The 19,354-nt window shown below is 37.1% G+C and overlaps 1 protein-coding gene across 1 annotated transcript in view; it reads left to right on the plus strand.

Moving 5' to 3' along the window:
• LOC106131933 (cell adhesion molecule Dscam2) overlaps nucleotides 1-19,161 on the plus strand; it is a 50,387-nt gene extending 31,226 nt beyond the window's left edge. The window contains exons 21-30 of the mRNA XM_060951733.1: nucleotides 8,296-8,475; nucleotides 9,142-9,339; nucleotides 10,464-10,664; nucleotides 11,757-11,917; nucleotides 13,231-13,405; nucleotides 13,870-13,987; nucleotides 14,644-14,819; nucleotides 16,342-16,455; nucleotides 17,746-17,823; nucleotides 18,487-19,161. Coding sequence (XP_060807716.1) covers nucleotides 8,296-8,475; nucleotides 9,142-9,339; nucleotides 10,464-10,664; nucleotides 11,757-11,917; nucleotides 13,231-13,405; nucleotides 13,870-13,987; nucleotides 14,644-14,819; nucleotides 16,342-16,455; nucleotides 17,746-17,823; nucleotides 18,487-18,515 — 1,430 coding nt within the window. The 3' untranslated portion in view covers nucleotides 18,516-19,161. The remainder of the gene's footprint in view (nucleotides 1-8,295; nucleotides 8,476-9,141; nucleotides 9,340-10,463; nucleotides 10,665-11,756; nucleotides 11,918-13,230; nucleotides 13,406-13,869; nucleotides 13,988-14,643; nucleotides 14,820-16,341; nucleotides 16,456-17,745; nucleotides 17,824-18,486) is intronic.
• Nucleotides 19,162-19,354: the final 193 nt, after the last annotated feature.

The raw sequence follows: 19,354 nt of genomic DNA on the forward strand, positions 1-19,354 counted from the left end.
TAATTCTTTCTGCACGAATGGCTGAGTGCGTGAATGAGTATGAGTGTGTCAGCCCTCGTCTTCTATGGATTAGGCTGAAAGTTGGAATCACTCGGATCTTCGTTCTAGGTGTTTATGCACCTTGGGATGTGGGTTCGAGGGGTACAACATCAGCAAAAAGCGAAAACGAGGAGTTCTGGAATAGTGTAAGAGAAGTATTGAAAGTTACCAAGCCAAATGAGAAGATTATTATGATAGGTGATTTTAATGGATGGGTGGGTGTAAAGCGTGATGGATATGAAAAGGTGCTTGGTGCGTTTGGTGACGAAAAGGTGAATGATAATGGAAGAAGTGTATTAGAAATTTGTCTAGAGTGGGATCTTTTTGTGTCGAACTCAATGTTTCAACATAAAGAGATCCACACCTACACAAGAGTGGAAGGTATTTTAAAAAGTATGATAGACTTTGTGATTGTAGATGAAAGATTGAAGAACAAAGTGCTGGATACCCGTGCATATCGCGGTGCTGGCATTGACTCGGACCATTTACTGGTGATATCCCGGATAAGGGGTATCTTCAATCGCTGGCGGCACAGGGTAAGGGAGCAAACCAGCGCTTTGGAAAGAGTAAAAGTAGAAAATTTGCAAGATATGGATGTAGGTAAGAAGTATATTAATAGACTGAAGGATGAATTTGAAGATTTAGAGGAAATGAGCGATATTGAAGATGGATGGAAGGAATTTAAAGAAAGAATTGTGAAAGTAGCTGTTGAAGTGTGTGGTGTAAGTAGAAGAAGGAAAGGAAAAAATCACAAAAATGCGTGGATGAGTAAAGATGTGCAAGAACTTGTGCGATTAAAGAAGAAAGCATGGCTGGATTTGTTAGCAGCAAAAGCTAACTTAAGAATGCAAGAGGTTATAGATGAAGATGTGAATGAAGCACGTAAGGAATATAAGAAAATGAAAGATTTGGTTAAGAAAGCTGTGATTAGAAAGAAAGAAGAGTATAAAGAGGATTTTGATAAAAGGCTATCAGAAGACTTTCAATCAAATCTGAAAGTATTCTGGAAATCCGTAAGGTCAGCCCGAGGAAATACTATAACCAGAGAGCTGACTAGGATCAGATGCCAGGATGGTAGCGTTGTGAAAGGAGAAGAATGTGTACTAAAGATATGGAAGGACTATTTTGAAAGTTTATTTGAAAAAAAGGAAGGAAATAAGAAAGATTTCTGCTATAGCGAAGAAAAAGAGAATGAGATGGAAGGCGAAATTGAAATGTTCGAAATTGTGGAAGCACTTAAGAGTATGAAAGCGGGAAAGGCTGCTGGGTGTGATAGAGTGTCGGTCGAGATGCTTAAAGCAGGAAAAGGCGTAGTAGCTAGTCAGTTGTACTGCCTTTTCAATTTGTGTTGGAGAAGCGGCCGAGTACCAAAAGATTGGTGTAAGGCTGTTATCGTGCCACTTTACAAAGGAAAAGGGTCACAGCTGGACTGCAAAAATTATCGTGGTATAAGCCTGCTTAGCGTCGTCGGCAAATTGTATGCTAAGGTATTGATTAATAGAGTCAGGAATGAAACTGATGACAAAATATGGGATGCTCAAGCGGGATTTCGAAAGGGAATGGGATGTACTGATCAGGTCTTTTCCTTGCGGTGCATAGCCGAAAAGTTTTTGGCCAAGAGTCAAAAAGTCTATTGCACATTCGTAGATCTGGAAAAGGCCTATGACAGAGTTGAGAGGAATGAATTGTGGTCAGCACTTTCTATGCATGGGGTGAGCAGTCTCTTAATACGAGCACTGAAATCCTTATATGAGGATTCGAGTGCTTGTGTCAGGATAAACGGAGCGCACACTGAGTGGTTTAAGATTGAGAAAGGCGTTAGGCAAGGATGTGTTGCGTCACCGTGGCTGTTCAACCTATTTATGGATAGCTGTTTGACAGATTTGAAAGAGTCTAAAAGTGGATTAAGGATGAATGAGTTACTCGTCAAATGTCTGCTCTATGCCGACGATCAGGTTATACTGGCGTCATCAGCGGAGGAGTTACAGGAGATGGTAAACTGTATGCATGAAGCTTTAAAAGAGAAAGGAATGAAAGTGAACGTAAGTAAAACTAAAACACTGGTTTTTGAAATGGAGAAAGAAATGACAGCATGTAATATTTTGATTGGAGGAGAAAAAGTGGAGCAAGTGAAAGAGTTTGTATATCTAGGATCAAAGTTTACATCAGATGGCAAGTATGATAGTGATATTGAAAGGAGAGTGAACGCGGGGAACATGGTGAATGGAGCTTTGCATGCCTTTATGAGCAGTCAGAAACTATCCAAAAAGGCTCGACTGGCTGTGCACAGGGGCGTGTTGGTCCCGACATTAATGTATGGGAGTGAAAGTTGGGTATGGCAAAAGAAGCATGAAAGCAGAATAAATGCAGTGGAAATGAGAGCGTTAAGGAGTATGATGGGTGTGAAATTGAGTGACAGGATAAGGAACAGCGTGATAAGGGAATGTTGTGATGTGAAAGAAGATGTAGTTACAGGAATAGAAAAGGGTAGGTTAAGATGGTTCGGTCATGTGGAGAGGATGAATGAAAGCAGGTTGACTAAGCAGATATACAAGGAGAGTGTGGAGGGAAAGGTCGGAGTGGGAAGACCTAGACGAACGTATCTTGATCAAATTAAGGACGTCCTGGTAAAGGGTCAGGTCAAAAGTACCCGAAACCGCCGAGCTTGTATGAAGAGAGTTATGAATGTGGACGAAGCGAAGGAAGTATGCAGAGATCGTGGCAAGTGGAAAGAGGTAGTCTCTGCCTACCCCTCCGGGAAAGAGGCGTGATTTTATGTATGTATGTATGTAATTGCATCATACATACATACATATGGTCACGTCTATATCCCTTGCTGGGTAGACAGAGCCAACAGTCTTGAAAATACTGAATGGTCACGTTCAGCTATTTGGCTTAATGATAGAATTGAGATTCAAACAGTGACAGGTTGCTAGCCCATCGCCTTAAAAAGAAAATTATTCTTATCTATTATCTATTCTTATTTATTACCTAATAATTGCTTTCTCAATATTTTCTGTAGACGTAAGGACAACAGCGTTTTGTTTTCTCTATGCTGACATAACTGGTATTACAGGAACTGGATGGATCGTACTTAAAAGCTTGGTAGGTGTTTCTTGAGGTTCAGACAATTCGTCTTTCTGAGGTGTTTTAGACATAATAACCGCTTTTACTGATGATGGTCCTAGCTTAGATACATTGTCAAATAGTTCGTTCAAAAACATCGTTCATTTGTATGTTGTTTAGATACTGGGGCATTTTATAAAATGAGTAGTGGGGCATTTTTTCAAATTTGATTTTTAATATGTGTTAAAAGTATGAACGCCTACGGAATTCGTATAGCAAATCTCTAATACGCGTCATTGTTCGTAGTGTCGCTAGGCTCCTCTCTCGGCTAATACTTTGTGCACTGTCATACCGTTGTCACTGTATAAATTATAAAATAAATAGTTAATCGTCTTATAAACATCTTTCGCTTAATTCAACAGGTTATGGCCCAGCCAAGCCTGCCGGAACGTGTTATTTTCTGAGTTTTGTTTAGTATTTACAAAGTATTTAGTAAAAGTAAAATCCCACGAGTATAACCTCACTTTAGTTACCGCGCACGTGAGTGATTTTTTGTTTCAGCAATTTCAGCTTATTATTAGGTACATACTTTTATAATATGTCTGGACATAATTCTCTGATGTCAATAGAAAAATTGACGGGTCGCGAAAATTGGGCTAGCTGGAGTTTTGCAATGAAAGCTTATTTGCAACATGAGGAATTGTATAACTGCGTTTTGACAGAACCAGATGTCACCGATTCTAAATCAGTTAAACAAGACACCAGAGCAAAGTCAAAATTACTATTATTAGTTAACCCAATATTATATGTTCATATACAAGAAGCCCAAAGTGCCAAACAGGTGTGGGACAACTTGGCAAAAGCGTTTGAGGACAGTGGACAGTGGACGCAGTCACGGCTTTTCTGCAGGGTGAGATTGATGAGGAAATTTACATGTCTTTACCACCTGGTTATAAAGAGGAGAATAAGGTATGTCGATTGAACAAGTCAATTTATGGACTTAAGCAAGCGAGTAGACAATGGAACAAAAAGTTAAACTCTGCCTTGTTATAAATTGGGTTGACACGTTCCAACATAGATCCTTGTGTTTACTATCGTATTGTTGATGAAAATGATATGCTTTTTATAGCAGTATACGTGGACGATTTGCTGTATTTTTATAATAACAATGAAACCTCATTCACCATTAAGCATAAGCTGAAAGAAAAATTTAATATGAAGGATTTGGGACTAGCAAAAAATTGTATTGGCTTTAGAATCTCACAAGATGAAAATTTAGATAAGATATCCATTGATCAATCTATTTACGTAAATATTATACTTACCCGATTTGGAATGAATAATTGTAAGCCAGTCTGGACACCTGTTGATGCCAATGTAAAACTAAAGAAAGCCATAAGTCAACAAGAGATTTTAAAAGATATTCCATATCAAGAAGTAATTGGCTGCTTGCTATACTTGTCACAAGGGACTCGACCAGACATTACATATATAGTAAATTCTCTGAGTAGGTACAACAGTCAACCTACTAATGAACACTGGACAGCTCTAAAACGAGTTATGAGATATCTAAAAGCTACAATAAATATGAAACTTGTTTATAAGAGGAATATTGGCGAGAGAATATCTGGTTTTTGCGATTCAGACTGGGCAAATGATATTGAAGATAGAAAATCTTGCACGGGTTATGTATTCTTATTCCAAGGTACTGCAATAAGTTGGAACTCCAAGAAGCAGCATTGTAATTGTCTCCAATAGCACTCTCGACGAGTGAAGCTGAATATATGGCTATATCATCAGCTATTCAAAAAGCGCTTTGGTTGAAACAGTTGGCAGATGAGCTTCAACCTGAATTTAAAGATAAACCTATTACCCTTTACTGCGATAACCAGAGTGCTATTAGTATTTCAGGTAACGCTGTCTACCATGCGCGCAGCAAACACATAGACGTCCGGTACCACTTCGTGCGAGAGAAGATAGCTGCCGGAGAAATCGTGGTTCAGTATAGATGCACTGGGAACATGGTCGCCGACATACTGACAAAAGGACTTCCTCGACCGAAGCATGAAGAATTCATCTCATCCATGGGCTTGCGTTAAAGAGCGTCTGCGTTCAGGAGGGGATGTTAAAAGTATGAACGCCTACGGAATTCGTATAGCAAATCTCTAATACGCGTCATTGTTCGTAGTGTCGCTAGGCTCCTCTCTCGGCTAATACTTTGTGCACTGTCATACCGTTGTCACTATATAAATTATAAAATAAATAGTTAATCGTCTTATAAACATCTTTCGCTTAATTCAACAATATGCCCCATCACACTTAAGGTCGCAATTTCCAGGTCATAACGCTGACTGCAACAAAACAATATAGCCTATTTATGTGTATTTACAGCAGTATACTTAGGTCAATTCAACACAACTATAACAGCAATCAATATTTATGAAAACATTTGCAACTTACCACACATTATTTTGAAGCAATAAAACCTAATTTATCAATATTTTCTAATCGGACGGAGAAAATCACGCGTGCATTGCAGCCATGTTGTCGGGCGGCTAGTGGGAGCGCGCATAGCTTTGTTTGTGTGCGTAATAAGTGAGTGGGGCGTTTTGTCAACTGAGGCGTTTTACCGAGTTTTACCCTAGTAAAAAACAAAGTCGCTATTTTAGTCTGTTTGTCTGTATGCTTAAATCTTTAAAATTACGCAACGGATTTTGATGCGGTTTTTTTGTAACAGGTAGAGTGATTCAAGAGGAAGGTTTTTATGTATAATTTTTTCCGAATTTTCCACCCGTGCGAAGCCGGGGCGGGTCGCTAGTAATATATATATTTAATATTAAAATCTCTTATAAATATATTAATCTGAACAATGTATTGTCTCGTCCACATTCTATTCTAAGTTTGGATAATTGTGAAGTTGACGTTGTTGAAGAAAATGCTGCAGTGCAGTTTGTTAACGCTTCTTCTGCACTGACGCTTTGGAAGCAGCAGTAGGTAAACTTGGTTTTAAGTAATTAATTTATTTGACGCCAACCAATGTTGTGAAACCAAACGTTTCGAAAATTATAAAGCGATATGTAGATAGTATCCTATAATAATGAATAAAAATTTTGAATTTGAATTTGAAACGTTGTTTTGCCATATATAAATAACTAGAGGCCGCCCGCTGCTTGGTCCGCGTGGAATAAATCCCGCTAAACTCCGGGATAGATAGTAGCCTATATGTTATTCTGGGTCTTCAGCTGACTACATGCCAAATTTCATCGTAATGGGTTCAGTAGTTTTTGCGTGAAAGAGTAACAAACATCTATACTGACATCCTGACATACTCACAAACTTTCGCATTTATAATATTAGTAGAATTTTAAAGTTATTTCTAGTTAATGAAAAATGTTAAGGGTGTAGGTAGGTATGTTTACCTAACCCTTATCACTAAGAGGTACCTATGAATGTGCTTACAAAATTTCATGAGAATCGGTTAAGCCGTTTCGGAGAAGTACCTACGGGAACGAACGATGTCACACGAGAATTTTATATGTATGTAATTTTACTGAAATTATATGTTTAATACAAGCATACTTTTAAAACCTTGCTAATTTGGTATTAATTGCATTTATTTTGTGTATGTTTATTATTTTGTATTTTCATATGTATTTTACTATATTTTATTTAGTATTTGTTTACTTATGTATCTCTATAAATATTTGTGTGGATGTACACGTCTGTCAACCTTTTCATCATCTCTCATATCTCAGGTCTGAGATTTTTTTTAAATAAGCAGAACCTTTGTAATTTTGCTTTTTATGTTTATCATTCTCGATGTTTTCCGTGTAAATGAATCAGTTAATAAATAATTAAGCATCACAATGTTTTGTCTGAGCCTCTTACAAACGAAAGGCTATAAGTTAAAAAAAAATAAAGATCTTGGCAGAGCAGGATGGAACGAAAATTATGACGTAGGTATGAACGAGACAGACCATTGACAAGGCAGACCAATTGTTAAATGCGCGCGCGCTGATTGCTCAGCTTTTTATCGCTATGGTCACGAAATCGACCAATCAGGGGACAGACATTACACGGTTGATAATTTAACGAACTTACATTAGTTAACGTACCTACTAATAGCACTGTCGCTTGTAAAATTATCATACTGCGCTATTGTTGCCGATTGGTTGAACTGGAAGTTACAATGTATTCTCTCGTCCACATTCTATTCTAAGTTTGGATAATTGTGAAATTGACGTTGTTGAAGAAATTGTTGTTGCTGCAGTGCAGTTTGTTACCGCTTCCTCTGCACTGACGCCTTGGAAGCGGCAGTAAACATAGTTTTAAGTTATTTATTTGACGTCAACCAATGTTGTGAAACCAAACGTTTTGACAATTATTAAGCGATATGAAGTATCCTATAATAATGAATAAAAATTTTGATTTTTTTTTAACATAGGTACTTAAAGGTACACTACACCTATGTAGTTACGGCTTCTGTGGCGCAGCGGTAGTACGCTTGTCTGTGACATTTGAGATCCCGGGTTCGAACCCCGACCAGGGCATGATGAGAAAAGAACTTTTTCTGATTGGCCTTTAGTAGTAACAGTATTTTTTATAAAATATGGTATTGTCAAATCAAATCAAATCAAATCAAATCTATTTATTGTGGAGCACAGGTAAAAAGATAATATAATTGTATAGAGTACCACTGAGTCCTGTCTTTACATACGTACAATAATTAATTACATACATTTATATAAAATAAAGTCAACATAAAAATTAAAATAAAATTGAAAATGTCAGTACACACATCAAAAATAAGAATTATATAAATTAAATCGAATTATTATGTCAAATTGTCTTGTAGAAAATCTTTAACAGTGTAATAACATCTTTCTATTAAAAGCTGTTTAATTGTTCCAATACACAGATTGAGTTAGCCTCGAAGTAAGTTCGTGACTTGTGTTACGAGATACTAACTCAACGATACTATATTTTATAATAAATACTTATATAGATAAACATCCAAGACCCAGGCCAATCAGAAAAATTTCTTTTCCCATTGTGCCCTGGCCGGGATTCGAACCCGGGACCTCCGGTGTCACAGACGAGCGTACTACCGCTGCGCCACAGAGGCCGTCTATGTTTACCCTGCGTGGGATATAGACGTGACTATATGTATGTATGTATGTAAAATTTCAGTGGTAGCAGGAGTAGCATCCCTGGGTGGGACTATATCAGTAGGAGTTGGCAGTTCCCTACTCCTGGTCTGCCAGTGTGTGGGCTCCCCACCGCCCAGGACCGTGTGGTACCACAAGCACAACATCATCACTCATCATCCGAGGTTCACGAGGAATCACGATGACAGCTTGCTTATAAACAGTATGTAATTTTAATTCTATCTTAAAGCTGAACGTGACTTATTAGTCTTTTGAAGACTGTTGGCTCTGTCTACCCCGGGAGGTATAGGTAGATATAGACATGATTATGTGTATGTGTGTATGTAACTTTAATAATTATAGAGAAATAATAGACGTATAAACACGGGATTCTTCTTATGGGCGATGGGCTAGCAACCTGTCACAATTTGAATCTCAATTATATCATTCGGCCTAACAGCTGAATATGGCCTGTCGATCTTTCAAGACTACTGGCTCTGTCTACCCCGTAAGGGATATAGACGTGACTATATGTATGTATGTTTAATAATTTACCACCTACTTGTAAATCAGCCATTAGATTGCACTTTTGCATTTGCATTGCATTGCATGTGCAACAGAGTATAAACAAATAAATTAATAAAAACATCTAAATATGTACGTACCTACATATTTATTTAGATGTTTTTAGTATATGTACTTGTTTTTTTTTTCTCTTTTTTTATGGTGCAATAAAGAGTCTATCTATCTATCTACATACTAATATTGTAATTATTACTTTGTAATAATAATTACTTACTTCGAGGCTAACTCAATCTGTTTAATTTGTCCCGTATATATTTATTTATCTATCTATATACTTAGTAAGATGTATACATTAATATTTCAGACATAGACCAATCGCTAAGCGGTAACTACACCTGCCTAGCTAAAAACCTGTACGGCTCAGACTCGGTGGAGTACACTGTGGTAGTTCTACCTTTGCCAGAAGCGCCGACATTAAGGGCCACGCCTTATAAGGACTCCATTCTGGTGGACTGGGAGCAGCCTTACTACCCAGGGAATAAGAGCTACAGTCAGAAGATAAGTGAGTAGCTGTTGCCCGCGACTTCGTCCGCGTTCGAGTTGAATCTACAATAATGTGAAATAAATGATTACTAATCATATGAAATATAAACTTAAATATGTGATCTTACCGAGTAAATTATTTTTGACTAATAAAGCAATTCTTTGAGGTAAAGTAAACTCAAAGAATTTCTTTATATAACTAGTTGCAGGCAAACTAATGCCTTGAGTTCATTCAAATGATGATCCTTTTTTTTAGTGAATCGATTTTACTTTCGAAAGACTACAGTGAATAGGATTTTGAGCTTGCGTGCCCGCAGACGTGCTTAAACCCTTTCTTGATAACCAGCAGGCAGATTCAGATTCTACTTTAATTTTCACACCTCAAATCAAAGAATTTAATTCTCAATTCAGAGACACAACTTCTAAATTTAAGATATTCAATAGATTGTAGAATAATTTTTTAGATTTCTTTAAAATGAGTGCAGTGTGGTTACCGGCACCAATAGAAAAAAAATAGGACCACTCCATCTCTTACCCATGGATGTCGTTAAAGGCGACTAAGGGATAGGCTTATTTACTTGGGATTCCTCTTTTAGGTAATGGGCTAGCAACCTGTCACTATTTGAATCTCAAATCTATCACAGCCATACAGCAGAACGTGGCCTTTCAGTATTTTCAAGACTGTTGGTTCTGTCTACCCCGTAAAGGTATTATACCCGCATAGACGTGATTATATATATGTAATATATTTAATGATATAATAATATAGAATTTTGTCACTCCTTATTCGTAAATTCACTTGGACATGTATATTTAGGTACCTATGTTTTTTTTTATGTTCACCATCTTAGATTCTGACAGCCACTGTGGCGCAGCGGGGTAGTGCGCATTTGTCTCTGACACAGTAGGTCCCGGGTTCGAATCCCAGCCAAGGCATGTTGAGAAACTAATTTTCTCTGATTAGCCTGGGTCTAAGATGTTTACCTATATAAGTAGGTATTTATTATGAAATATAGTTGAATTAGTATCTCGTATTACAAGTCTCGAACTTACTTCGAAGTCAACTTAAATGCTTAATTTGCCTTGTATATATTTATTTGCTTAGCATATAGCAGTAGAGAATTAAAAATATGGACGTCCTAGGCTACAGCTTGACGTGGAAAGAGGCCAGCGGTCCCTGGCAAGAAGCTTGGCCAGCCAGCAGGTTGTCCAACTTGTCAGGCGTCCAAAAACATGTCCTGACAGGCCTGAAGTGCGGCACCAAGTATTCCCTGAGGATAGCGGCTACCAATCGGGTGGGGACCTCGCAACCAGCATATTTGGATGTCAACACCTTGGGTGGAGGTAACGATATTTTTTGTAATAGAAATCTGGAAGTTAATCCTACTACTATTATAAAGGCGAAAGTTTGTATGGATGTTTGTTACTCTTTCACGCAAAAACTACTGAACCGATTACCATGAAATTTGGTATGTAGGTAGCAGAAAACCCAGAATAACATATAGGCTACTCATTATCCCAGAGTTCCCGCGGGATTGATTGTTATGTTATAATAAGGGTTCTACGCGGACGTAGTCGCGGGCGGCCTCTAGTTTTCTATAACACAGTTAAAATAGGTAAGTATTAGATGAAGGTAGTGTATTCAGATTAATAAAATAGGTAGGTATAATAACACAATGTTGTAGTGTATTCAGTCGGGTCGAAATTAGTTTTACTAAATTTTATTGGCATAATCATCTTTTCGCCGAACAATTTTTTACATTCATCATTTCGCATAAATTTTTATTTTTTCTACATTTTAATGTGCAATAAAGTTTCGTGAAATAAATAATGTAAAACGTTATGCGGAACGATGATTATGCTTAAAATAGTTATGAGAAATAAGTAGATGATTATAATTTTTACTTTATGAAAAGCTCTATACAGTTTTCGTTTTGATGACATATTTTTTCCGCCCATCTTAGAAAATGCACAACAAAACTTATCATCTCGTTTACTTTTGCCAAGGTTTGCTCGCTTCCACTTTCTATTAAGTATTTGTTACCGCTTCTTCTGCAGTGACGCCTTGGAAGCGGCAGTAAACTTAGTTTTAACTAATTTATTTGACGTCAACCAATGCTGTGAAAGCATAAGATATGACAATTACCTATTAAGCGATATGAAGTATCCTATAATAATGAATAAAAATTTTGAATTTTGTTATTTTTTTAATCGCAAATCCATCTGCAGTAGTACTATTTTATACATACATACATACATACATAAAATCACGCCTCTTTCCCGGAGGGGTGGGCAGAGACTACCTCTTTCCACTTGCCACGATCTCTGCATACTCCCTTCGCTTCATCCACATTCATAACTCTCTTCATGCCATACTTATTTTATGTTAAATGAAATGTATGTACACATATTTTTAAAGTCTTCCCTCTTCCACAGTCCCAATCGCTCCGACAACGAATGACTGGCTCTGGAGTAATTGCAGCCACATCTACGTCCAGCTCGCCGGCTGGGAGGACGGCGGCTGCGAGCTGACGGGCTGGGAGGTGGAGCACAGGCCGCTGGGCACCAGGCCTTGGATCAGGACACACAACACTTTGGTAGGATACGGTCCTTTTTCAACTTCGTCAAAGTACCCGAAAGCTACGTTCAGTTTGATGATAGATGTAATTGAGATTCGAATATTGTCAGTGTGGTTCCCGGCACCAAAAAAGAATAGGACCACTCCATCTCTTTCCCATGGATGTCGTAAAAGGCGACTAAGGGATAGGCTTACATACTTGGGATTCTTTTTTTAGGCGATGGGCTAGCAATCTGTCACTATTTGAATCTCAATTCTATCATTAAGCCAAATAACTGAGTGTGGCCTAATCAGTCTTTTCAAGACTGTTGGCTCTGTCTACCCCACAAGGGATATAGACGTGACCATATGTATGTATGTATGCTAGCCCATCGTCTAAATAAATAATTTTAAGTTTGGCAGGTACCCACTTGATGACATTCAGAATCTGCGTGGAAGGAAAAGCAGCCGGTATACACTGATTTTTTTCTTTCAGTGAATGAATGTGATTTAATAATGATTTATTTACATTTATTTAGAAATTCTTCTTTAAGGAGTAGCACCAGTCGCTTGCTTGCTATCTGAATCAATCAATAAGTCGTTCACGACAGCTATGGAAAAATAATGGAGGGATCCTACATCACAAAGTCAGAACGTTCACAGCTCTGTGATATGTACATACATATAATCACGTCTATATCCCTTGCGGGGTAGACAGAGCCAACAGTCTTTTAAAGACTGATAGGCCACGTTCAGCTATTTGGCTTTAAAATAGAAATGAGATTCAAATAGTGACAGGTTGCTAGCCCATCGCCTAAAAGTAGAATCCCAAGTTTATAAGCGTACCCCTTAGTCGCCTTTTACGACATCCATGGGAGATAGATGGAGTGGTCCTATTCTTTTTTCTATTGGTGCCGGGAACCACACGGCACTGTGATATGTATGTGTATAATAATAGGACTTCGCCTTTGTATCACAAAAGTGTACCCCAGGCTCCTCTCCAGGGACATTAGGATGCAAACAATATTGACATAAGAAAGTGAAAATAAAAATACTTCAATATAATATAATAATAAGTTATGAATTTGATGAAGCGAAGGTAGTAAGCAGGGATCATGACAAGTTGATAGATGTAGTATCTGCCTATCCCTACCTACCTCTCCGGAAAATAAATATACATACATACATACATATAATCATGTCTATATCCCTTGCAGGGTAGACAGAGCCAACAGTCTTGTAAAGACTGATAGGCCACGTTCAGATTATAGGCTATAAGATAGAATTGAAGAAAAGAAATATGCTGTTAGAAATATACGTATGACTTAAGCAGTTTATCTTCTCTTATTCCAGGCCTACTCGTCTCCCTGGAATCTTCCAGCCTTATACCAGGCGAAGCCCTCGTACCGTTCCCTGGCCATCGCGGACCTTTCCCCCGGGACCTGGTACCAGGTCAGGGTGACTGCCTCCAATGAAGCCGGCAGTGTTACCACTACGTACAACATTGCTACTAAAAATGAGGATGGCAGTAAGTATTTTGAATTAATAGTACCCAAATAGGCGTTCTAAATCCAGTTTTATTAGATCGACATAGGGAACTTTGAAATTAGAGGGAACTTCTGATTAGTGTGGGTTTTTGATATTCAGTTGACTCTTTTAAATTTCACTTTCTGTATACTTAATATTATTCTGAAAAAGTGTTGTTGGTGTTTAACTGGCTTTGAAGTAAGCTTTATATATTTATTACTAGAGGTCGCCCGCGACTTCGTCCGCGTGGAATTGATCCCGCGGGAACTCCGGGATAAAAAGCCTATATGTTAACCTGGGTCCTAAGCTTGCATTACATACCAAATTTCATCGTAATCGGTTCAGCAGTTTTTGCCTGAAATAGTAACAAATATCCATACTGACATACTCACAAACTTTCGCATTTATAATTGTATTTATATTTATAATAATTAGTAGGATAATTATGTATTTCAATTATTTCAGGCGAAATTGGACCGCCATCTGAGCTGTTTGATCTCAATATGTTAGTGATTGTATGCAGTTCAGTCTTGTTGACTATTTGTCTGCTGAGCTGCGTCTATATACTACTGAAAAGGCAAAGGTAACACAATCAAACAACTTTTAAAAACTAGGTTATTTCAAAAACATTTGCTTATTTTATGCTGCGGTTTAGATACGGAAAAATGGATAAAAAAATCAATTTTATTATATTTTTTTACTTCCCCAACTATTGATAAAAGAATAGAATAATTATTTTTTGGGATCTGTTATTATAAAAGAATGTTTTTAAATACTACATAGCTTTTTGGCATAATTATCATTTCGCATAACGTTTTACATATGAAACGATGTGTACAAACACTACAAATTTTGGCATTAAGACTTAACATAACATAACATATGGTCACGTATATATCCCTTGCGGGGTAGACAGAGCCAATAGTCTTGAAAAGACTGAATGGCCACATTCAGCTATTTGGCTTAATGATAGAATTGAGATTCAAATAGTGACAGGTTGCTAGTCCATCGCCTAAAGAAGAATCCCAAGTTTGTAAGTTATTATGAAATATAGTATCGTTGAGTTCGTATCTCGTAACAGAAGTCTCGGACTTACTTCGAGGCTAACTCAATCAATGTTATTTGTCTTGTATATGTATGTGTATGTAGGAATATATGTATTATAAAGTTAGGTAGGTTTTCAGTGTTCCAATTTATACCTTAAAATATGGGACCATATATGGATTTCTCGTATTTCAGAGGGGGCAATCTCACAGAATACCGCGACTCCATCACAGTGGATAACAAATCTGAGAGCGGAGTGCTGACTGCGAACACTTCTCACACCAACCTGGCGAATGTTAAGGAGAGTTCCATTAACGCACAAAACAGGATATACAGCGCGCCCATACACATGAGAAACAATAGTAAACATGGTAAGAATATATTTTAAATCTTATATTATTCGTGGTGTAGTGACCACTTTAAGTCCCATATATTATATTACATATTATATTTATATGCTTATATATTATTTATATGCAATAGAAAAAGAATAGTAACACTCAATTTAATTTCCCGTGGATGTCGTAAGAGGCGACTAAGGGATAGGCTTTTAAACTTGGGATTCTTATTTTTCTTATTAAATAGCTGAACGTGGTCAGTCTCTTTAGGACTGTTGGCCCTGTCTACCTCGCAAGGGATATAGATGTGACTATATGTATGTATATTACGAAGAGCATTGTGTGTTAGTCACAGCGACCACCGTCTTACTTTCTACACTTTTATATTCACCTGGGCAATGAACTATTTCTACACTTTTGACTGATAGGCCACGTTCAACTGTTTGGCTTAATGATAGAATTGAGATTCAAATAGAGACAGGTTGCTAGCCCATCGCCTAAAATAAGAATCCCAAGTTTATAAGCCTATTCCTTAGCCGCCTTTTACGACATCCATGGAAACGAGATGGAGTGGTCCTATTATTTTTTTCATTGGTGCCGAGAACCACACGGCAAGTCAAATCACTTAAGTTATTAACAGTCTGAAACTTTCGGTTAGAGTAGGTACACAATGTTTCGCTATAAGGATATTAGGAGACAAGACTTTTCATCTTTGAACAATGACTCGACCTAAAAGTAAGACGCCATTATGTTAATGAAAATTTTGAATAAAACGATTTAGGACGAACCAGTAGAAAGATAAAAATGAAATAGTAGGTATAGAAATGATATAATTAAATAAAGTCGTCGAACTGTTTAAAATAAGAAAGAAAGAAAGAAAAATATTGTTTATATACTTAATTACAGTTAGAGAATAGTTTAACATTTTCTGGCTCAAACATCTTACTAGATCAAAACAAAAGCAGTGTCAGATAATAAAAAATGAGTATATCTCTCCTAATAACCTTGTGTTTGCATATTGACATCCGATTAAACGCTGCACTGTAGTAAGTTCCGCCGCTTCTTCTACACTTGCGCTTTGAAAGCGGTTAAATATGAGTTGTGTTGATTTATTTAACTGTAACTTTGAATAATTTATTGGTAATTTTTTTTCAGTGCCGTGTGGTTCCCGGCACCAACACAAAAAAGGATAGGACCACTCCATCTCTTTCCCAAGTATGTCGTTAAAGGCGACTAAGGGATAGGCTTACTAACTTGGGATCCTTTTTTAGGCGATGGGCTAGCAACCTGTCACCATTTGAATCTCAATTCCATCATAAAGCCAAACAGCTGAACGTGACCATTTAGTCTTTTCAAGACTGTTGGCTCTGTCTTCCCCGCAAGGGATATAGACGTGATTATATGTATGTATGAAAATACTGCAGTGTATTATGTTCCGCCGCTTCTTCTTCGCTTGGGCTTTGGAAGCGGTTATATATGAGTTGTGTTGATTTCTTTGATTGTAACTTTGAAAATAAATCTGTTTTTTAGTCTAATCAGTGTCATTTTATTTCAGAACTGTACGAAATCAGCCCTTACGCACAATTTGCGGTGGGGTTCCGAACATTCGGCCACGTTGAGAATCAAGACTTGCCCAGTCGTCATAGCAAACACAGCAGATATGATACAGGTAAACACTTCTTTAGCAATACATAGTTGAGTTAGTGCTTACGGGGTAGACAGAGTCAATAAACACGAGACTTGAAGATCATTAGTGGCCTCTGTGGCGCAGCGGTAGTGCGCTTGTCTGTGACACCGGAGGTCCCGGGTTCGAATCCCGGCCGGGGCATGATGAGAAACGAACTTTCTCTGATTGTCCTTGGTCTTGGATGTTTATAAGTATTTATTATAAATATAGTATCGTTGAGTTAGTATCTCGTAACACAAGTTTCTAACTTACTTCGAGGCTAACTCAATCTGTGTAAATTGTCCCTTAAAAAAAAAAATACATATAGTCACGTCTACATCCTTTGCGGGGTAGACAGATTTAACGCACTGATATTTGGCAGGTTACAAGAATGTCATGTTTCTATGTCTTGTCGTTGTTGACTTTTACAATTCGCGAGAAGAGAAGCAGCTGACATACATACCTACATGTTTTCCCTTCACAACCAGACACACATTAGAGATTTCTTTCAAACTTATAAATGTGTTGTGTGTGCCGTGTGATTCCCGGCACCAATAAAAAAAAGAATCGAACCACTCCATCTCCTTCCCGTGGATGTCGTAAAAGGCGACTAAGGGAAAGGCTTATAAACTTGGGATTCTTCTTTTAGGCGATGGGCTAGCAACATGTCACTATTTGAATCTCAATTCTATCTCTAAGCCAAACGGCTGAATGTGGCCTGTCGGTCTTGAAGACTGTTGGCTCTGTCTACCCCGGAAGGGAAATAGACGTGATTATATGTAATAAATGCGAAAGTTTTTGTGCAGGTAGGTACGTACATAGGTACTTATGCCTTCACTTGTCACACACTTATAAATGAATTTGGATGACTTTACTTTTACACATAGGTATATTTCATCAGAATAATGATTAGGCTACAATATGCACACGAGCGCATATTGTAGCCTAATCATTATTGTCATTCATCATTAGTGCCGTGTGGTTCCCGGCACCAATAAAAAAAAGAATAGGACCACTCTCATCTCGATCCCATGGATGTCGTAAAAGGCGACTAAGGATAGGCTTATAAACTTGGGATTCTTTTTTTAGGCGATGGGCTAGCAACCCGTCACTATTTGAATCTTAATTCTATCATTCAGGCCAAACAGCTGAACTTGGTCTATCAGTCTTTTCAAGACTGTTGGCTCTGTCTACCCCGTAAGGGATAAAGACGTGATCATATGTATGTATGTATGCACACGAGCGCAGGCGCAAGTGGAAGCTGGCTTGATAAGAATAATAATTTATTTTCAGAGACGAGTTTTCAAGTGTGTTCAGAGTCGGAGGATAGCGATAGTATATCAAAATCAACGCTCAAAAGTGCCCCAAGAAGTGAGTTATAAAATTTCTCTTGTCTCTCCCATTTTCACCCTCAGACGTTTTTCGAACCCCATAGTTGGTAGATGTATAATAATGGGTCCCATAAATTTTATGACATAATTTAACGACACGTTTCTTTGGCATAATCATCATTTCGCATAACTTTTCATTTATTATTAGTATGCGAAACGATAAATAACCCAAAAACCGTCATGATGTTTTGATATCATGGCATGAGATTTTAACATGGACTTAGGTTGTAAAGTAAGAAATATTAACAAAGTTGAATAAATGAAATGCCAGTTTAAGTATTAAATTCTCATTTATTTAATAAAAATTAATACAAACGATATATAGATACACTCTTTATTGCACCATAAGAAAAAGAAAAGCAGGAAAAAAACAGATAATGAGGATACGTACAAAGGCGGACTTATCTCCAAAACAATCTCTTTCAGTCAAACCTAGGGTGGGAAGACATTAAAATAAAAAGGCCTCTAAACTTGAGTAAAAAACAAACTAAGTACCTAACTACATTACATATAAAAAAAAATTTTGGTCAAAAAAAATTTTGGTCAAAAAAATTTTTTTGGTAAAAATATCACGATGTCTATGTAATTAATAAATATAAAATAAATGCATTAAAAATGTTACATTTAAATTAATTTGTTACAGAAATGTGCAGAACTCCACACCACAGATAACTAGGCAAGAATGTTCGAGAAAATTGAAAAGGCTTTTAATAATTAATACTAGTCAGTCTAATATTTTTATTGATAGAGACAGAATGGAGCGAGTGAAATAGTTTATTTCTAAACGTGTTTCCAGCAGATGAGAGAGAGTGCGGGGACCATGGGGAATGGAGTGTTGCAAGCCTTAGTCGCCAAGCCAGCGGCCCTTAGAGGCCTGTTGGTCCTAACACTAATGTATGTAAGGAAAACTAGAGAAAGCTGGCATGAAAGCAGAATAAAGAAAAAAAAGGGAGTGCTTCCTCGTAAATTAACGAAGTAAATATATGAGGTTAAATAGGCATTTTAGAAAGGGAAGGATTAAAACATACATGCTGGGATAATGTTAATAAATTTTCAAATTTGCATGGAAATATTGATGAATGGATGTAACACAAAATGAAGTATATGGAGAGCGTTGCCAAGTGGGAAGATCTGCCTGCCCCTTCCAGGAACGAGGTATGATTAAATGTATGTTTGTTTAAGTGTTGCTGAGCCAATGTCATACAGATATGCCAACAAAAAATAGGAATTATTGATAACGAACTATAAAGTCTACCATAAATTTTGCGTTATGATTGTTTTTTAATAGTCTATAGAACCAGTTATTTTTATGGTGATATAAGCGGTAGTTAGAATATTTAATAATTTATATACAATAAGTTATGTTTTTCATTGTATGATTCTCTATAAGATTTAATCATAAACATTTAAGGATTGTAAATAATTTAGATAATAGAATTTTTGTTTAAATTTTTCATATGTCATAGTCATTATGAATTATTATATCTAAAAAAGACTGACTATTCAACTAA

The sequence above is a fragment of the Amyelois transitella genome, chromosome 26 (assembly GCF_032362555.1).
Source record: "Amyelois transitella isolate CPQ chromosome 26, ilAmyTran1.1, whole genome shotgun sequence".
Lineage (NCBI taxonomy): Eukaryota > Metazoa > Arthropoda > Insecta > Lepidoptera > Pyralidae > Amyelois > Amyelois transitella.